We start from the raw sequence: 21,543 nt of genomic DNA, 5'->3' as shown, positions 1-21,543 counted from the left end.
TACATATTAGAGATGGGAGAATCAATCTGCAGAACCCTGTTGGTTCATTAGCCAGGTCAGTAATCTGTGACCTCTGGATGAGAGCCTGCCAATCTCCTTAGCTCCCAGTATTCCTGGCTGTTCCTTTGATTGGCTGGCTAGCGCAATGTCATGTGTGTTGCGTCACAATGATAATGTAGTGCCAAGATGTGCAGGACTCTAACTGGGAGTGCGGCTGCAGGGAGAAAATCAGGTTATATTTTGTTGCTTTACCGTAATCTATAATAACTGAAATCCCAAAACACCTAAAATTATTATTTCAGTATTTATCACACTTTATAATAAGAATTCTGCAACTTTAAGAACAGCAAGTTAAGAATGCATAATCACAATACATATTTGTATGCAAAACCGTGTGCCATCACTTTGTGAGGTCCTTACCAAGTAATCCAGAATCTTTTCCAATCCGTGAGCTTTGCTTAGCACGTGGGCCATTAGGAAGCAGACTGCGCAGTTTTGGCAATGTAAGTGCTTTCCCGTGAGCTGTCACTGAGTGATCCTTTAACTGGCTGATTGTTATTGTTGTTACTGGGCAAAATGAGCATTTGTAGCCATGTTCACCTAAAATTAATAAGAAAGGATATTAAGTGTGATTATTATGTCAGGTTCTAAGAACCTACCTAGCATGCAGCATCTATAGCATGGATTGTAACATTTACACTGCTGTGTTTCAGAGAAAAACATATTGTATTTCTTGGACTATAAGACGCACCGTACCATAAGACACACCCCAAATTTAGGGGAGGAAAATAATAATTTGTAATGTTAAAGTGGGGGTTTATCTTGTAGTCTTATGGTCTGTATCAGCCGAATGTAGCTTACCGAAAGGGGGGAGAGGGGTGTGGGGCTACAGGAAGCCGGCAGCAGCATGAGTGGGGTGATGATATGATAGGAAGAGGGGATGTCGCTGAAATGTGCGGCAGACCCCATTGATCTCCCTGTGATGTACTTCTGGAGAATGGTGCCGGAGGCAGCGCATGTGCAGGTCGAGATCTCAGAGAGCTGCCAGCAAACCCTCCTTCCAGCCCAGGGCCCACAGTACCAACCCCATTTGTGCCACCACCGGCTTCCTGCAGCGACAGACCTGCCTCCTGTGACCTTGCTCCACTACCCCAGTGCTCCCTCCCCACCCCACCGGTAAGCTATATTCGGCCTATAAGTTGCACCCCATTTTCCCCCCAAAAAATTGTGAAAAAGAGTGGATCTTATAATACGAAAAATACGGTACGTTAATAGGGCACCGAGTTGCACGGCAGACTAGTTGAACATGCAGGGCCCAAGCAGCTTATACCCAGCAACTATAGTGACTGACAGGTCTCTGCTTATGTGCACCTAATAGATACAGACCTGTCACTCCAAGCCAGTGGGTGGGAAGAAGCGAACATGGGCTCACCTGTATCAGTGGCTGATAATTGCTGCTGACGATTTTAGCAACATGTATCAGCTGTCAGGTTCCCTTTTATACTGATGATTTGGGTCTTCATTGCCAGATAATGCTTTTCCTATGAGCCACTTTACCGGGGTGACTATGAACATGGCAACTTTTTGCACAGAGTTACTGCTGACTTCTTTTAAATTCTTTTGATATTGCATTATTTACTGTCTTTATATATGTGCATTGCACCTTTCTTCTTTACTAAATACTATGTGATTTGGGATCACAGGGGTATTGTCTATTCATACATATTTCAAGTATCTATTATATTTATATGGCTCTATTGGTTATCTTGGGCTGCATCCCAGTGCCAGTTTTTGGCTTCGAAAACAGGTTCAGGCACAATGGCATATTTTAATATTTTTATTTGTTTTGTCTAGTCTTTTGTTTTAGTTACATAATAAAATCTCTATTGTTTAAACATAGGAAGTGCAAACGATCTTTTGTATGTCTGTCTTTTTTTCTTTTCAAATCAAATGTTTTGTATGTACAGTATTTTGGTTAGCATGCCATTAATATACAGAGGGTATTGTTATTTTTTAGTATTTAGCTTTGATGACCTATTTATCTTTTTGCTTATTTTTTGTCATCGTGTCATGATTTAGGAAATCCATTATGGCATCCATAACTTGGTCACTCAAATATTTTTTTTTTAACCAAGTTTAGATGCTAATCAGTGTAATAGTGTACATGTAAACGAAAAATTTAAAACTAAAGGCTTATAGATGTCTTATTTTAGATCAAATCCAACCCTAGATTAAAAGAGGCTTATTAATTCACAAACTACATTTCCATAGTACAAAAATTGACTTTTACAATTATTGTGAAGGGTTTTCTATTTTCAGGTAACTATAGCATAAATCATTCTATAATAAAAAAATACATTTTGGGAAACTGAATACTTTGTCTAGACTGGATACAATGGTGTAAACTATCCATAAGACTAAATTCACATCTGTGGAGTTTTGTTGACTTATACACCTGTAAAATCTCCTGATGTACACATTGTCATAGCATCGGGTTTAGTGGGCCAAAAGTATGCCAAAATGTGTTATAAGAATTCCCTCGCTTTTAGGCAGCTGAGTAGCATTCACACAGACACAAGGTTCTTGTAGAACAATAGTGAGCAGTTTATTACAGGTTCATAAGCATTCACAAAAAAGAAAAATAACCTAATCCTAGGCATAAAAGATATAATATATCCAAAACAGTTCATGCATCGGGCACAGCAAGGTCAGATCAGGCTTACCATAAGAGGTTTAAAGTCCACACTCAGTTTCCCAGGTCCTTTCAGAGACCAATCCAAGAGGTCTTTTTACCTCTTGCTCACAGCCAGACCACAATCTCTCGCCCGTGCAGCAATCCAGGCCCTCCTCCTTGCTCAGTTCGGACAGCAAACGGTTTTCTGCAGCTACCAGCAGAACCACACATTGCTCTGTTCCCCCAGCACACTGAACACTCAGTGAACCCATTTCCTGGTTCTAGTAAAAAACTAGGTAAGTGCATCTAATCAAAACTTTCAGAGCTTGGAATTTAACCCAGTCCTACCTGGTTTGCTTCATGCCCTTTCCCTCTGCCCAAAGCCAGAGGTTGGCACCTTCTGCCATCACTACATGGAGTCCCTGCCACTTGGCAAAGATCTTTCACCCCACTGTGGGAACCCTCAGATGTATACGATCCCCAGGCTTTATTTGTCTTATTTCAGCCTTGAGGAGGCACACGTTTACCTGGCCCGTCACTTTGGTTCCTCAACATAACAGATCATTATAGCTAGCCAGATGCAGAGCCTGCTTATCAGGTCCCTGCCCCAAAAGAGCAAAATATAACCCCCTTACCTTCTTCCCACCACCTTTTACAGTTAAGTTCCTGAGTTGAGGGGTTGCAAAGTTTTCCTTGGACACCTCTCATTAAGGAATAGTGACTTTAGGGAATGCTTCCATCTCCTTATTGCCAACTCGTACAGACAATGGCAACTTGTCGGCCTTGGCATGTGATGAGGTTTTTATTGCTGTAATCTGGTTGTCAGCCAAACTACCAGACAATACCTCTTTCCCCCACAAATCTCAAAACAGAAGAAAATAATCACGTCCAATAATTACAGGGTGCTACAAGTTTTGTTTCCCTCTCCACTCTGTGGGACACAGAACCATAGTATGTGCCAATATCAACCTGGGCCACAGGTAGGTTCTTCATGTTTCCATGACCACACCTGATGCCTACCAGATTCATATGAATTGGAGAAGTAGAAGTGTGGAAGTGGCACATGTAGAAGTGTACCAGGGTCACAAAACTTCCAGAGTTCTAAAATCCAGTTAGTTGCACACTGCTGATATTTAACCAGCAAACCTGAGGCTCCTTGCCAGGGTGAGTAACAGCACTGCAGGCAGGGTAGGCGAAGTAGAAGTTGAACTAGCCTATGCTGGAGTCCATTGGTTCTAAGGTCTGGGGACAGTTGGCTGATATATGACCTGGGGCACAACACTTTCAACAGACAATGGAAAGAGATGTACCCCTTGAGCCTGGATCTGACTTTTCCTGGGTCTTTGGGCACCCCTCAGAGGTGGTCATGGGCTCCTTATTTTGGATATTGCAGACAGGTGACCTCAGGCTCCCTTGACGGCTCAGGGAGTTATCCACAGCCGTGCGTCTTTCAACGAGGCTCACCTGGTCACCTGCATTCTGAGGATCTCTCTGTGCAACCCAGCTTTGTATAGATTTAGGTATTACGTGGAAAACCAGTCGATCACCACTCTCTCCATCATATGCGCTGTGTAGCATCTCAAGTTGTAACCATTTTTGGACCAGGTGAAGAAGGTCAGTGAATTGGGAATGGGGAGGCTTGTCCCTATGATGACCCCAGTGGTGCACCTGTTGTGCCCTGTCAGGATTTCACCCAGATGAGCCAAAATCTCCGCTTTTAGCTTTCCGTACTCCTTGCCATCCTGCAGGGCAAGATCGTAGTATGAATCTGTGGTTCATCAGTAAGATACACGCCAGGACCTCTGCCCATTGCTCTGGGGTCAGTTTCTCTGCCACACTCTCAAAGACAAGATAATAAATAAATTCACAGCACTCATAGATATGTACACCATATCACCAGTCACAGCGCTGCTGCGCTGGCTAAACCCAGGACCTTTATCCTCAAGGTATTCTCTACCAAACGCTATTAACCCACTCAAATTTCCATATCCCAGGCACCCATCTTGAAGCGACTCTTGACTAAGACCCAGGCGGTGTCGAAATGTCGTAATGACTTCACAGTCGCCTCAATAAATTTGGAAAACTTTTTGCATCACAATCTATGAGTGCAGTATAACGAAAAAATATATATCCGGCACACCACTATGTAAAAGAGGAATCTTGGAATTGGTTTGAAAAAAACATGGATTTATTGTGTATGTACAGGAAAGTCCGTCCAACGTTTCGATCCAAAAGGATCTTTCACAGGGACAATGGGACCTGAAGTATAAGAGGGTTGTCAAATCGTATTAGTACAGATGGTCATCAAAATGTACCAGAAGGATGCGTAAGTGGTCTCAGTAATTCTACTTAGTGATATAGTGCTAGGGGAGTGTCCAACAAGAACGTGTTGTGGTCTTGTGTATAGCAGGGAAGAATCCGGATCACTGGAACTAATAAATGTTAGGCACAGAATATCGGATGGGGAAGCCGATCATGCCACTGAGTGGGTCATATTAATATAATTCCTTTATATAACGTGATCGGAGAAGGGGAAACCTTGCTGGTAGATAGGGCATAAATATTAGGCGTGGAGTGGCACTCTGACGGTCACTGTTAAGTGCGTATCACTGGGTATACGGCTGGTTTGTAGGTAATGATTTTTGTTAGGAAGACATATAACAGTTCCCTACAGAAGAGGGATCCAATTTGTCTGGGGGAAAATCCCTTATAACAAGCAGAGCAGGAATGCTTCCAGAGAGGAGGAATGGCAGTGCTGCCGGCAGAGATTAGGTGAACGGAAGCCTGCAACTGCGTTGGTGGGAATGTGGATCTCCAGTGATCCGATATATCTCCGATCACGTTATATAAAGGAATTATATTAATATGACCCACTCAGTGGCATGATCGGCTTCCCCATCCGATATTCTGTGCCTAACATTTATTAGTTCCAGTGATCCGGATTCTTCCCTGCTATACACAAGACCACAACACGTTCTTGTTGGACACTCCCCTAGCACTATATCACTAAGTAGAATTACTGAGACCACTTACGCATCCTTCTGGTACATTTTGATGACCATCTGTACTAATACGATTTGACAACCCTCTTATACTTCAGGTCCTATTGTCCCTGTGAAAGATCCTTTTGGATCGAAACGTTGGACGGACTTTCCTGTACATACACAATAAATCCATGTTTTTTTCAAACCAATTCCAAGATTCCTCTTTTACATAGTGGTGTGCCGGATATATATTTTTTCGTTATACTGGACTCATTATTCCAGAGCACCCCCACGTCGAGTGAGCCAGGTCTATCTCTATATTAATCTATGAGTGCAGTGAATTTATTTAATATCTTGGATTGGACCCATTTTTCACTTGCACCACCACCCACTTGTCAGAGTGCAGACCAATTTTTTTGATCTACACTCTCAAAGACAGACAGGAAAGCATCAATGTTGTCCTCACATGAATACTGTCACTTTGGCTGGTGGAAAGTGTCGCCTCTCTGGCCCGGACAGCTTCCACCAGTCATCTGCTACTGGTACATCTGCTGTATTTGCTACTGTTGCTACTACTGCACCTGAACTAACTGCTTATTCAGCTCCTCCATACTTCCAGCCTGAGTTTGTAATGTAGTAGTTTTCACTCAGGACATAAAAGTTTCCACACAGCAATCATCTGTTCTCCTTGGGATTTCAAAACACACTTCAAACACTAATTGTAGGGATTCACTAGTTTTTAGGTAGCTTGTTAGCGTTCACACAGGCAAAAAATTGTTTTATGACAAAGTGAGCAGTTTATTACAGGTTCATAAACAGTTCATAACTCATAAAAACAAATCAAATGTATAACAAAAGGAAAATTGTTCATGCATCAGGCACAGGAATGTCAGTTCAGGCTCACCATAAGGCCGGGGCCACACGGAGACTAATGTGATCTTCGCATGACACTCGGCTGACGCTGGCAGTACAGCAGGAGCCGAGTGTCATGCGAGTGTCACTGCGACTGAGGTCCGATCATGCGATCGGACCTCAGCTGCGGGGGACGGGCAGGCACTGAGGAGGGGCAGGCCATTGCTGAGGAGGGGCTGGCCGGCACAGAGGAGGGGAGGGAGGACTTTATCTCCCTCTCTCCTCCGTTGCCGACTATTGCCATTCTTGCACTGCACTCGCGGTACACCGGTGTACCGCGAGTTCAGTGCGATCTTTCTCTCGCCCCATATACGTGAATTGGTGCCACAGAAGGTCTCGCATTACAGTCACAGCATGCTGCGATTGTTTTCTCGATCCGATTGGGGCCGAAAAAATAATCGCTCATGGGTGCTGACACATAGGCTAATATTGGTCCGAGTTGCGAGTATGCGATGTTTTATCGTACTCCACTCGGTCCGATTTTCATGCCGTGTGTCTTAGTCCTAACAGGTTCAAAGTCCACATTCAGTCTGAGATCCGGTCAGAGAGACCAGCACCACGAGGTCTTTTCACCTCTTGCTCGCAGCCAGACCACAGTCTTTCATCTGAGCAGCAATCCAGGCCCTCCCCCCAGAGAACCCATATCCTGGTTCTAATAAAAAGCTAGGCAGGTGCATCTAATCAAACCCTGCAAAGGCTGAAATTACCCAGTCCTACCTGGCTTTGCTATAGTGTCACTTTTGCATATGTCAGGAGTGATTTGGGATCTGACATCCTTAACTTTTAGAAAGCATAGTAAACTGCACTTAATATGTAAGAAATTTTGCACAAAATATAATCGAAATGTCATTAATACTGTAAGATGCCAATTTTATTATGCCTTTATAATAAGCTGAATTTACATAAAACCATGAATCCCCCTTACCTTCTTGGATGCTTTTTGACACATTTGGAACTGTAGTGATAAAATAAACCAAGTTGACATCAGTTTCCAATCTGCTTTTACCATGAGATATTGCAAAATTATCATACTCAAGGTAAATAATGTTTAGAAATAAGCAAGTATATTTTTGGGGTAAGTTAGCAATAAACATAAGGGCCAGTTCACACAGCATTTTACAGTGTCTATGTTCGCGACTTCTGTTTAAGTCCCTGAATGCACATTTCACTGATGGACTCTGAACTGAATATGGCAACTTCCAAGGTATGAAACTGATGTTCTATGTTCCTTTTTGGTGATATACGTCTTATCAGACGGGCAGGGCACAAGATGATAGTAACCTATATTCTCGCACACATCTCCATATTAAAAAATAAAAAGAATATCCAGCCCATAGTACTTGTTTATTAATGGTATCTGGATAAACAGCTTTTTCAATGGAGGAAGTAAGGCTGGCAACACTGTTCAAATTATTTCATGCTTGAGGAAAGGACTGTGGTCCAGTTATATCTATTACAGAAGTAACCTCAGCAGTAATGAAGATGAATGCAGTACATTGTGCTTAAATCTGATATCTTATTAAATCACAGAAAAGGACAGATAACATCCAATGTTTTGACCTATGCAAAAGTCTTTTTTTCATCTGTATCGTATGGGAGTCGGACTTAATTACATGTGATTTCTGATGCTATTCTTTTCCTAGCACCGCCACTCACATGTACCAATGACAAGTCCTGTTTCCACTACAGATGAAAAAGACTTTTGCATCGGTTTGAACCTACTACATTCATCTTCAGTGCTGAGGTTACTTTTATCATATATCTCAGATCTAAGGTAGGCCATGCACGTGTTTTATAATGCATGTCCTCATACATGACTACAGTCATCTTTTTTTCTTATTAGTAGAGAAATGAAATTAAAAAACAAAGACAGGGCAGTGCAATTACTTACCTCCATGTGCTTTCAAAATGTGCGTTTTCAAACGGCCTTTGTAAGAAGATTTAAAAGGACAATGTTTGCATCTAAATGGTTTGTTATGTCCATGGTGATCTTGGATATGACGGTCAAGGCTAAAAGAAAAAGAAGAAGTAATATATATAACAGTAGTAAAGGCCAATTAACAGAATTTTCCAAACCATTCAGTTGTTTGAAATATCATTACAGGCATAGAATGCATGGTTTTCATGCTAACAATTTCAGATGCAAGTTTGGTCATAACAGCAATGGAACTAATAAAAAGTTAGATAAGTGTAAACTACAAAAAGGCAGAAATAATAATGATGGTATTTATGTTAATGTAAATTAACATTAAACATTAGTTTCATTTTGTTCTTTACAATGGAAAAATATCATGATGATCACTACAAACAATAAGCATAAATGAGAAGTGTCACTACCCACCAAATGATCTAAGTGGTGTAAACTAGTGTGGGACGACATGTAACAGTAACATCACCGTTATCTTAACACATTTAGGGGAAAACATTGTGGTGGCAAAAATAGTTTCATAATTGACCTCGAACTGCTCACATAAGAAACTGTTAGCACGTAAAGTAATATCTAAGTGAAGAGACATAAAGTCTCTATTTCATTAGCGCTAGGTGTCCATATTTATGTTTTATTGGGAACTGAAACCTTGTTACATAGCAAAATTGTATGTTAGGTAGTGTTAAATTAACAGTCTTGTCACAAAAATGTGTGCATGACATAAAACAGTGGGTTGTAGATCGAAATTCTAATGCATTCTGGACCATATGGACCAGGTGATTTTTTTAACTGTCTGATTTCAAGATCTAGAAATATATATTTTTTGCTGATAAATCTGTATAATTCTTGTTTATTACGGGATGAGTTTTATTTTGGTGTATAATATAACATACTGGTTATAGGTTATTACCATATTTTTCGCTTTATAAGATGCACCGGATTATAAGACGCACCCCAAATTTAGCGATAAAAAAAAATAAAAATAGGGTCTGTCTCATACTCCGGTGCTATCTTAACGGAGGGCGGCAGCAGTGGTGGTGAAGCGGGGTCACAGGAGGCAGATGTTGTGCTGGCAGGCACAGCAGCGGGTCAGTGGCGGCAGGCGCGGCGGGTCAGTGGTGGCAGGCGCGGCGGGTCCGTGGCCGCAAGTCAGTAGTGGCATCAGCAGCGGTGGCGAGTGAGTGGTGCAGCAGGCCGGTGCGGCGCATGCGCAGATGGAGTTCTCATCCAAGGGCTCCATCTGTGCACACACTGACTCCCGGAGCGGCGCGTGCACAGATGGAGATCTCATCCAAGAGCTCCATCTGCACACGCGCTGACTCCCAGTGCCATCATTTGAAACTGGTAGCAGGATAAGGCACAGCCACAGTGTAAGAGATGTTGAGGTGCACTTGTAGGTTTCCACACCATATGTCCAGAGAATTAGAAACAAAGCACTCTCAAATGGTGATACAAACAAAGAATTTATTCCATAAGTCTTAAAGCAACATGTGACGTTTCAGCCAGGTGGCCTTCATCAGACAACTTGTTATTAAGACTGTCAGGGTAGTGGTAAAGGTAGTGGTATCCACCACTATGCTGCAGCTGTTTCTAATTCTCTGATCATTTGAAACTGGGACCGCAGACACACTGGGAAACCTGCCCCACAGCCACCCGCATGCACAGAGTGGCAGCTAGCAGATCGCCTGCCCACCCGTACAGAGAGGCAGCCGACACCGACAGGTACCCGGCTGTCGCCCGCACGCAGCCACAGGCACCCAGCTGCCGCCCACACACAGGCACACGGCTGCCGCCCGCCCGCACACAGGCACCCGGCTGCCGCCCGCACGCAGCCACAGGCACCTGGCCGCCTGAACGCACCCAATCGCCGCACAGACAGGCCCCCCAGGTAAAGCTATATTCAGATTTTAAGACGCACCCCTCATTTTCCTCCCAAATATTTGGGAGGAAAAGTGCGTCTTATAATCCGAAAAATACGGTAACTCTAGAGGGAAAGCCATTTCACCATGAGATATTTTTTCCTTCTGTTTATTCTTCGATAAAGTAACAAATTAGCCTAATTTTATGAATTGGTACAAGTGTAAAGCCATGTGCGTACGTTGCGTTTTTTCTTGCGTTTTGGTTGCGTTTTAAACTGCACTGTGTCATTGACAAAATGCATGTGTTTTGCTTCCCCAGCAAAGGCTATGAAAAGTCAGAAATTGTTGCTTTTATTTCGGCAGCGTTGTCAAAATCGTTGCCTAAAAGAAAGCAGCATATCACTTCTTCATTGCGTTTGTGAACATTTTCCACCCATTGAAATGAATGAGGTGTGTCAAAACACATCCAAAATGTTTAGCTGTGCATTTGCTCTGCCTTTTACTTGTGTTTTGGATGCATTTTTATCAACAAAAACGCAGGTTAACAACTTTTCTCCATTCTCTCTCTCTCTGTCTCTCTCTGCTTCATACTCACCGATCACTGGCGTAGCTGTCACGGCGTCTCCTGCTTCTGAAAGTGCCGGCCACTCATTAGGCTCACTTCATATTCACTGCATCCGCTCATTAGGTTCATTTCATATTCACTCCTTCCACCGGCGCCTATGATTGGTTGCAGTCAGACATGCCCCCACACTGAGTGACAGCTGTCTGACTGCAACCAATCACAGTCGCCGGTGGCAACGGTCTATATTGTACAGTACAATAAATAAATAATTTAAAAAAACAGCGTGCGGTCCCCCCCCAATTTATGGTGCCGCAAAATACGGTTTTGGAACTGAATATTTATCATCTTGTCTGTCAGATATGCTAAAATCGAATTAGGGGTTCTTGCAAATGCCTAGTAAGGCTTTTTAAATGTTTTTTAATGTGTGTGTTTTCTCTATGTGTCCAAAATGTGTTCTATGAGCCGTGACAAATTACATTATATTCCAAATAAAGTTTTTTCTAAGTACTGAACTGCTGGTGATCCCTTCTATAGTATACTCTTTCCTCTTGGTTATAGTATTTGTGTATTTTGTATACTAGGAGATCCTGACGAGTGGTGCCCTTCCCATTATACATATAATAATTACCGATCAGGACGCGGCGCGGCTGTCACATTACTCCTGCTGCATCTCTTCTTCCCTACCGGCACATTAGCCTCATTACATATTCACTGCACCCACTCATTAGCCTCATTACATATTCACTGCTTCTCCCTGTGATTGGTTGGAGTCAGACCGCCCCCAAGCTGAGTGACAGCTCTTTAACTGCAACCAATCATAGCCGCCAGTGGATGGTTCTATATCGTACAGTAAAATAAATAAATAAATAATTTTAAAAAACAGCATGCGGTTCTCCCCAATTTTGATACCCAGCCAAGATAAAGTCTCACAGCTGAGGGCTGGTATTTAACGACTGTTGAGACCCACGTTATTGGGAGCCCCCCAGCCTAAAAATATCAGCCAGCAACCGCCTGTAATTGCGACATCCATTAGATGCGACATTTCCGGGACTTTACCCAGCTCATCCCGATTGCCCTGGTGCGGTGGCAATCAGGGTAATAAGGAGTTAATGGCAGCCCACAGCAGCCACTAAGACCTAGGTTAGTGATGGCAGGCATTTATAAGACACCCCCTCATCACTAAACTGTAAGTGAAAGTAAATAAACATGAACACCAAAAAATCCTTTATTTGAAATAAAAGACAAAAAAGCCACCCTCTTTCACCACTTTATTAACCTCGAAACACCCCCCCAGGTCCGATGTAATCCACACAAGGTCCGACGATGCTTCCAGCACTCCTACATCTGACAGTCACAGCGAGCACCATAGAACAAGACTGCCTGCTGTGTGCTCCACCCAACAACTGAAGTGAGTCACGCTATCAGCGGTGATGTCACTCAGGATAGCCGCTGCTACAGCTGGAGTCCTCCAACTGTGACAGCAAATCACCCGAGTGACTGAAGTGAGCCGCGCGAGCAGCGGGACGTCACTCAGGTGATTTCTGGTTACAGCTGGAGTCCTTTACCTTGTGCTTACGTCACAGCTGCGGGCCCCGCACTACTGCCTGTGTCGCGGCACTGACATCAGAGGTTCACCTAAGTTCATTCTCATCGCGCAGCTCTGTCTCTGTCTGCTGTCAGCGGCCAGTCATGCTCTACGGTGCTGCTGTCACAGGACAGGGATGTAAGAGCTGAATCGCCGTGGGACCTCGTGTGTATTACTTCGGACCTGAAAGGGTGTTTAGGGGTTAATAAAGTGGTGAAAGAAGGGTTTTTTTGTCTTTTATTCCAAATAAAGGATTTTGGGGGTGTATGTGTTTATTTACTTTAACTTACAGATTAGTGATGGGGGTGGGGTCTCATAGATGACTGCCATCACTAATCTAGGACTTAGTGGCTGCTGTGGGCTGCTATTGACTCCTTATTACCCCAATTGCCACCCCACCAGGGCAAGGATTAGAGCCAGGCCCAGCGCCAGAATTGGCGCATCTTATGGATGCGCCACTTCTGGGGCGGCTGTGTGCTGCTATTGATAGGCTGGAAAGGGACAAATACTGATGGGCCTTCCCACCCTAATAATAGTAGCCCCTAGTTGACTGCTGTTTCTTGGCCAGTTTTAGAAAAATGGGGGGACCCGTCTTTTATTTTATTTTTTTTAAATCAAATAATTAAAAAAAAAAAGCATGGGATCCTGTCTATTTTTCATAACAAGCCAAGGTACAGCAGACAGCTGAAGTTTGCAGCCTGCAGCTGCTGCTGTTCCTGTGCTGAATATGAAAAATGGGAAAGGACATCACGTCATTTTTTTACAAAAAATTTTTTTTAAAAAAAACACCCTTTATCAAAATATTCTGTTATTTCTTTCTATCTATTCTATATGTTTTCTTGTTATCTATTCTATATGTTCTCTCTATTATATATGTTCTTTCTAACTATCTATTTTTTCTATCTATCTGTTCTAGCTATCCATCAATTATCCTATCCTACCATATTTTATTTCTCCTATAAAAAACGCACTGACAAAAACGCATCGAAAACGCATGCATTTTTACCATGGGTTTTTTTGTCAAATGCAGTGTTTACAGTTGTCAAGTCTGCCAGAGGGTGCATTTTTTTTTGTCAACTCCAGAATGGAGCGCGCGGACATACCCTAAGGATACCAAATAAGCATTTTGTTTGTTTTTTTGCTTGACAGAACCATAATGGGTTTTTTCTGTTTTTTTTAATCTCAAAATTGCTATACAATGGCTTATTTTTTATCCTGTGTCTTTCTGGATATCGATTATAGAAACATTTTTTCTAAAAATGTTTTTTTTGGGAGAGGGGAAGAGTTTAGGTTTTAGAATTTGCAATGTAAAGTAAAGACATGGCTGTAATGGTCCTGTACTACTCATGCAATTGATACCTATGGCGAAAAAATCCGCTTTGTTCTTCTTTAATCACCGTTTGAAGTTTTCTGCTAATTAGATTTTGGTGCACAGGGAATGGACTGTACACGGAGTCTTCTCCTCCCTAGCTGTGCCCTCCTCCAGTCTGTGAATGACCTGCCTCCTCTGTTTAAAATCTCAGCAATGACCTGTCATTCACAGACTGGAGGCAGGCGGAGGGGCTGGGGAATCACAGACAGGGAGTAGATGCAGTATATAGTCAAGCTACTGTGCACTGAAATATAATTAGCAGAAAACTTTAAATGGTGATTAAAGGTAATCTGTCAGGTGCAATATGCACCCAGAACCACAAGCACTTCTGGGTGCATATTGCTAATCCCTGTTTAACCGTCCCTGTATCTAGTAGCAAACATAAACAGAACTTTAGAAAAAGTATTTCTAAAGATCTTTTATCTTATACTAATGAGCGCAGGGACTAGTCCCAAGGGCATTATATCCCCCAACTAGTCCGCCCTCTTAGCATGTTAGTATGCCCACGCGTGCTAACATGCTATTCAATCCAGCGTTACCGGCAGTGCCATGCGTACCTGTGCTCGCTGTGACTGAGCTTCTGGATGCCCGACACTTTTAGTCATTGTGACCGAAGTGTAGGCATTCACAAGCCCTTGGGACTAGCCCTTGCGTTCATTAGCATAAGATAAAAGATCTTTAGAAATATGTTTTCTAAAGATCTCTTTATCTATGCTACTAGATACAGGGACGGTTAGGCAGGGATTAGCAATATGCACCCAGAACTGCTCGTGGTTCTGGGTGCATATTGCACCTGACAGGTTCTCTTCAAAGAGAAAAAAAACAGATTTATTCACCAAAAGTAACACTGTAATCATTATTACAGGACCATTACAGCCATGTCTTTACTTTATATTACAAATCGTCCTAACAGATTGTCTTTAACAGATGTAATAATGGCATCCATCACGTCTCCATTAAAAGTATACTTGATGTCTCTTCTCTGGGTAAGCTCTATACACATAATTGTCCATATATATCCAGTTATTAAGAGAGTTATAGGATATTTGCACATAACCTGTACATGTATACTGTACGTCTTTGGATAAAGGCTTTTGACATAACTGTCTACATATAGTCACCATATAAAGAAAGTTATGGTATCTGATGCACACAAAGTCTTCATGCTTCCCTCATTTGTATGTAAGAGTTGGAAAACGGTTGCCGGAATCACACAACCAATGACCTACTACTAGATCAGCCAGCCTGGACATCTATACTAGATTGCTGGTTCCCTGGGATTTATTGTGGCCTCAAAGGGTTTAAACAATTAAGAGACCGGCTTTATTATTTTCTCCTGAGTGCCTGATCTCTAAGGCTAGTTTTACACATCCGCCATTTCGCTGGATTGCTAGATCCGGCACACTCCAGTACAGTTTTAATACTGTACAATGGCATCGCGGCAAGCTCTCGTCACATGCTCCGGTCACATGACAGCATGTGACCGGAGGTTGCCGCAATGCCATTGTACTGTATTACACTGTACTGGAGAGTGACGGAGCCGGCAATCAGGCAAAATGCCGGATGTGTGAAACTAGCCTTAGGCTGTTAGTCCTGGCTAGGCACTGTGACTCTGTAGCCCATAACGCTGCAATTTTTTTCTGAAATCTGGCTACATATAAATGCATCAAAGTTCCCTCTACAGCCACTATAAAAACACTAAACAGTGTTGATTAAGTCTCAGCAGGTAATCAAACCTGAGGATTTAAAGCGAATCCTTCAGAATGGAAACTGTATATATATGAAATTCCATGTCGGAATAGCTGTATAATCCTGATATATGAGTCCAGTGGTATTTAATCTCCACCTACACACCCTGTCAGCTGCAGCTTGTACTGAGCAGTCTGTGATCTCAGCAGGGAGGAAGGACACTGAGGAGCTGTCAATAAAGCTGGTGGGCGGAGAGTATAATAAACGTTCATAAAGGTTTATACAGCTATTCTGTTATTGATCAAAGTAAATACAGCATCCTTATTAGTTTAATTAGGTGTATTTAATAATGTCTGCAGTGTTTATTGTGAAATCTGGTGACAGATCAACTTCAAATAAAATACATATATGATGAAAAAGAGCTGTAGCAGTAATCAACTTTAGAAAACAATATTTAGCTAATAACCATGAAATACAATGTGTAAAGGCATATAAAATATATTTGTGAATACTGATAGTCACTTGTTAATACAAGTTAATTAGTATTTATCTCTAGTCATGCACTGAAAACCATTAATATTATTACATATTATGATAAAACCATTGAACACAGTGATGCCTGACTGGAAGCCTTAATGTTCCTGATGAGCAGCCCAGGAAGGCAGCAACATAGGTTGCAGCCCTCATCCCCAGAATAATAAGTACATTGTTAGACTCTGTGGCATCTTTCTTTTCTGTAAAAGTTGCTAAATCTGAGTTTTTTCCAAATGTATTTTGCCAAATGCAAGGACAGATCTGTTTTCCAACAATTTTGTTTTTTGTTTTTTTTTACTATTTCCAAGCTTACTTAAACTAAAGATATAGAATATATGAAGAAAACGCTGACCATAAATATGGTTGTGTCAGTGAGTCATGTATGTGTAGGCCTACCTCTTATCCTGGCCCTCTGCTGACTAAGGTGAAACCCTTTGAAGGGGTCAATGAACATTTCTGAGTATTTGCTGACTACCACAGGCTTAAAATGAAGAAGAAGTTCTGTTGCGGTATAATATACTATACATTATTTTTTACAAGACCTTTACAGTTCTAAAATATTTGAGATGTACATCAAGTCTTCATATTGCTATTGTTAAAGGCAATCTGTCAGTAGAATCAAACATCCTAATCCATCTATATAGGAACGTAGGACATAGAGAGTTGAATAGTATCTGTGATCTGATGTCTTATTCCAGAAAAATCCACATTTTTCTTTATATGTAAATGAGCTGTTGAGATCTAGAGGCTGGACAGATCTCCCAGAGAATCTGCCTCCAGAGCTCATATTAAATGAAGGGTGTCATTACCAGAATGAGACGTAGTTCAGGAGTGCAGAGTGTCAGTCATTACATGTCTCACACAGGTAATGGCGCCTTTTCATTTAAAGTAAGTATTAGAGAGGAGGTAAATTCTCAGGGAGATCTAAGTACGGCCCACAAATCTTAACAGCTCACTTACATACTAGGAAAAATGTGGATTTCTCTGGAATGTAACCTGAGATTGTAGATATCAATACATAATCTTCATCAAATTTCTATTAGCTACACGTCCATATAGACTAACTGACAGATTCCCTTTAGGTTAAGAAACAAAGCCTAAATATATGTAGTGGTTTAAAACTATATATTTTGAATACAATTTCTGGTCACCCATAAAGCTCTAATATATAATAATGTAAGAACACAACATTGTTCTGTACCAAGCAGTTAGTGAGAAATAAATCTGCACATAAAAATGAATAGGCAGCATTAATTTATAGATCTTACTTGGGCCTGAAGGCAGAGACAAAAGAGCAAAACTTGCAGTTGTATTTGCCTTCTCTAGCAAACAGAGCCAGTGCCAAGTGACTTCTCTCATGGGAACGCAGGCCTTGCATGGACATTAAAACTCGATCACACTGTTTACATGGGTAGCCACCTGGCCTGCAGCGTTTTGGAAGGGGAACAGGCATGGGTTGTGCTTCCTCTTCAGTGCCACATTCTCCTGCCTGTGTGCTGGAGTCAGCAGGCTGCCCTTGAAGATCTTTGCCATCATCCTCGGTTGTATCCTCCTTTTGCAAGATAAAAGCATAATTCATTCTTTGCACTTTGTCAAACATTTTCTTATTTATAACAAAAATGCTATTTCTACTTTCAGGTACCAACGCTAAACATATACTTGGAAACGCCAAGCCATTTGCTTGGTAAGGAACCATAGCATTTTCTAGGTTTGGAAACAAACAGGTGAAATGTTGGATCAGTAAATATATACTACAGCGATACATTTACATAGCATATAATTAAAATGCATCAAAGAATCCTGTATCCAGAAAGAATAATGGATCAACAATTCTGAAATACTTATGCTAACATTAACTAAAAGGGCAATGCTTTCAGGAAAAACAGTAACATGTAGACATAAACTGACTTATGTGACAGTGAATTATGTTTTTAGAAAAATTATACTTCTATAGTTATAAGGTGTCTGGCTGTTCAGAATGTTAAATAACCAAGAAGCACCGTTTTAAACACTCTTTTATTAACTAAAATGTGTCAAGGCTACAAAAGATGCAGCTTTGAAATGTGTGTGCCATTAAGTCAGAATTTACTATTTGTACCTTTAGTTCAGGAGGAAGTGGGGGAGCGTTTCCATACTGGACATGTTTGCGAAGATGATTACAGATGGCTCGGAGTGTGGGATGGACTTCCACGCAGAACTTACATTGGTAGCCCACTACATTTTCCTTTAATCCCTTATTTACTGCCTCTTGACCACTTCCTGTCTGTAAACCATATCCAAAAAAATACAAAATTATGACAGCTATATGGAGACTAAAACGTGTTATTGTTCAGAAGGATAAAACAATACCTCTCTGCACATCTGTTCATTCAAAGCCAACTGAAAGCTCTAAACTAATTATACATGGTGTAAAATCTCAACAAACGAGCGTAAGACATACATTACCTCTACATCTTGATGAAATGCAGAGAAACAATCTAAAGCCTGCTTTACACGCTGCAATGTATCTTACGATGTGTCGGCGGGGTCACGCCGTAAGTGACGCACATCCGGCATCGTAAGGTACACTGCAGTGTGTGACACATACGTGCGATTGTGTTTGAACGTTAAAACGTTCATCGCATACACATCGTACCTTTCTCTAGAATTGCACGTCAGATTGTTCATCGTACCCGGGGTAGCACACATTGCAGTGTGTGACACCCCGGGAACGATGAACAGATCTTACCAGCGTCCTGCGGCTCCCGGCCAGCAATGCAGAAGAAAGTAGGTGGGCGGGATGTTTACGTCCCGCTCAGCTCCGCCCCTCCGCTTCTATTGGCCGGCTGCCGTGTGACGTCGCTGTGACGCCGAACGTCCCTCCCACTCCAGGAAGTGGATGTTCGCCGCCCACATCGAGGTCGTATGGACGGGTAAGTACGTGTGACGGGGGTTAATCGTTTGTGCGGCACGTTCAACAAATTGAACGTGCCACACATACGATGGGGGCGTTGCAAATCGCATACGATATCGTATGCGAAATTGCAACGTGTAAAGCAGGCTTAAGCCTTAGTCACATAGACCATGAAAATGGTCAAACCGGCTCCTGAAAGCGCTTTAACTACTCCTATGTCTATAGTAATCTGTACTAAAAAAACCCCAACATAAAACAACTTAGTATTGAGATCTTTCAATAAACAGATGAGCAAACAACAGTTTCTTTTTAAATAGTATTTATCATTTTAGCCTTCAGTGAAATTTAGGTAATGTACCTTATGCAAGAGGTGGACAAAAGAAAACGGGCACATATATTTAATTAATACAATACTGGTTAAGGCAACCACTGATAGAAGAATCCAGAAAGAATAATAGAGAATATTAAAATGCAGATGCTTTCTAGATGAAGTTATGAAATATTCATAGTAATCAGATCAGACTAAGGAGTTTATTGTGCTCTGACCTAATGATAAACTGATTTCTATCCTATAATACTTGTTTCTGATCTCTATTACTGTTTAATAACCACCATTTTTTATTGATATACAACAGTATTTACTTAAAAGGAAAAAAGTTGTTTCAGTTAATGGCAGCTATATCTAGTCCATACTGGTGGTTGAAGTACTATGTAGCTGTGAGCGGTAGTGGTGTTAACCCTAGTTGTTTTTTTGTTGCTGCCTTGCTTCTCTTGCTTTTCTCCTTAGTCTTTTAGTATTTGCTCCTGTGAGTTTGCAGTGTGCCTGAGTTTTGTTTTTCCCCATCTGTCTTTATCTGTGCTACCGCACACACCTTGTGATGCTACCACTAGGGAACGCAGGAACTCAGGAAGGATGTAGTGCTCCAGAGTGCAGTTTAGCTCAAGCCCACTAGAGGTCACTAGCACCAGTGCAGGGATGTAATAAAATGGTCGGTAAGCAGAAGGTTGGTGCCGGGATGTCACGTCTGTACAGAGGAGCAAGCGAAGCCGGAGTCAGGTGAGAGCAGAGGGTCAGAAAGACAGGAGGTCACATCAAGAGCCAAAGGGAAGCAGAGCAGTAGTCAGAGTACAAACCGGGGTCAGAAGCCAAGAGGACAAGTAAATATAGAGGAGGGAGCCGAGAGGGGATAACTAGTGGGGAGCGGGTAGAGAGACAGGGAATTCAGACAAGATGGTATAGACATCAGGGGAAGGAATAGTAGTAGTATAAAATAAGGTAGTAGGTAGTAGGATAAAATAAGAACAAACTCACGGGAATCAAGAAGCGCACACTGCAAAGCAGGAACTATTATTGGCAGCCTTCCGAGAGAGAAAACTCCAAGATAAACCAGTGTGACCCCCGGAATGAGGCAGAACAGAATAGGCTCCTCCCAAATGCTCTAACCCCCGAAGGATACCAACAGAAGGAAAACAAACACATACAGTGGCTCTGGAGGCGCAGAGACATGAGTGAGTCATGACACTCCTGCTCCTTCCCTCACTGGTGGGGAAGAGTTTAATTTTGGTCAGGAGAATAACCAGGCACGAGACTTAGGGCGGCGTCACATGGGACGATATATCGTGCGATCGCATGAGCGATAGCACCCGCCCCCGTCATTTGTGCGTCATGGGCAATTTGTTGCCCGTGGCGCACAAAGTCGTTAATCCCTGTCACACGTACTTACCTCCCGAATGACCTCGCTGTGGGCGGAGAACATCCTCTTCCTGAAGGGGGAGGGACATTCGGTGTCACAGCGACGTCACACATCGGCCGCCCAATAGAAGCGGAGGAGCGGAGATGAGCGGGATGTAACATCCCTCCAACCTCCTTCCTTCCGCATTGACGGCGGGACGCAGGTAAGCTGTGTTTGTCGTTCCCGGGGTGTCACACGGAGCGATGTGTGCTGCCTCGGGAACGACGAACAACCGGCGCGCAAATGGAGGAACGACTTTATGAAAATGAACGACGTGTCAACAAGCAACAATAAGGTGAGTATTTTTGCTCGTTCACAGTCGTTCGTAGCTGTCACACGCTACGATATCTCTAACGATGCCGGATGTGCGTCAAGGAATCCGTGACCCCAACGATATATCGCCTGATATATTGTAGCGTGTGGCTCCGCCCTTAGCCTCTCCATCATTTGAGGTAACTCTAAGGTTAGGGATAGCCCTAGGTCCCCTAGCATGAGGCACAGTATAGGAGTTGCTTGTCCCTCACTATCCTGTTGTCACATTATGACAAAATGACGGAGATGGTAAAAATCACGCATAAATGACCAAATAAATAAGGTGTAGACTGAAGCTAACAAGTGCATTATTACTTATAAAGTATGATCATTTATTAGGCTACCCTCTTTTTTAAGTAATGCAGATGAAGTTCGCCTGTTCACCACAAAGAATGCCATGTCGCTATCTCTCAACATAGTTTTCTTTAGAAATGCAGTTTGTTTTATACAACAGGAAAAGAGAACAAGCTAATAAAGTGAGGAATTAGGAGATAGCCTGTAATG

The 21,543-nt window shown here is 42.3% G+C and overlaps 1 protein-coding gene across 3 annotated transcripts in view; it reads right to left on the bottom strand.

Moving 5' to 3' along the window:
- Positions 1 to 21,543, bottom strand: part of ZNF462 (zinc finger protein 462) — a 137,953-nt gene that overhangs the window by 52,974 nt on the left and 63,436 nt on the right. For 2 of the 3 annotated variants that reach the window (XM_075316664.1, XM_075316670.1), the window contains exons 4-8: positions 18,200 to 18,364; positions 17,370 to 17,653; positions 8,462 to 8,580; positions 7,496 to 7,525; positions 421 to 600 (exon numbers count right to left, since the gene is read on the bottom strand). In XM_075316664.1, the coding sequence (XP_075172779.1) occupies positions 421 to 600; positions 7,496 to 7,525; positions 8,462 to 8,580; positions 17,370 to 17,653; positions 18,200 to 18,364 (778 nt within the window). The remainder of the gene's footprint in view (positions 1 to 420; positions 601 to 7,495; positions 7,526 to 8,461; positions 8,581 to 17,369; positions 17,654 to 18,199; positions 18,365 to 21,543) is intronic. The other variant, XM_075316676.1, reaches the window with a different exon arrangement.

The sequence above is a fragment of the Anomaloglossus baeobatrachus genome, chromosome 1 (genome assembly GCF_048569485.1).
Source record: "Anomaloglossus baeobatrachus isolate aAnoBae1 chromosome 1, aAnoBae1.hap1, whole genome shotgun sequence".
Lineage (NCBI taxonomy): Eukaryota > Metazoa > Chordata > Amphibia > Anura > Aromobatidae > Anomaloglossus > Anomaloglossus baeobatrachus.
The sequence above is the reverse complement of the archived record's forward strand: the minus strand, read 5'-3'. Positions and strand labels throughout refer to the sequence as shown.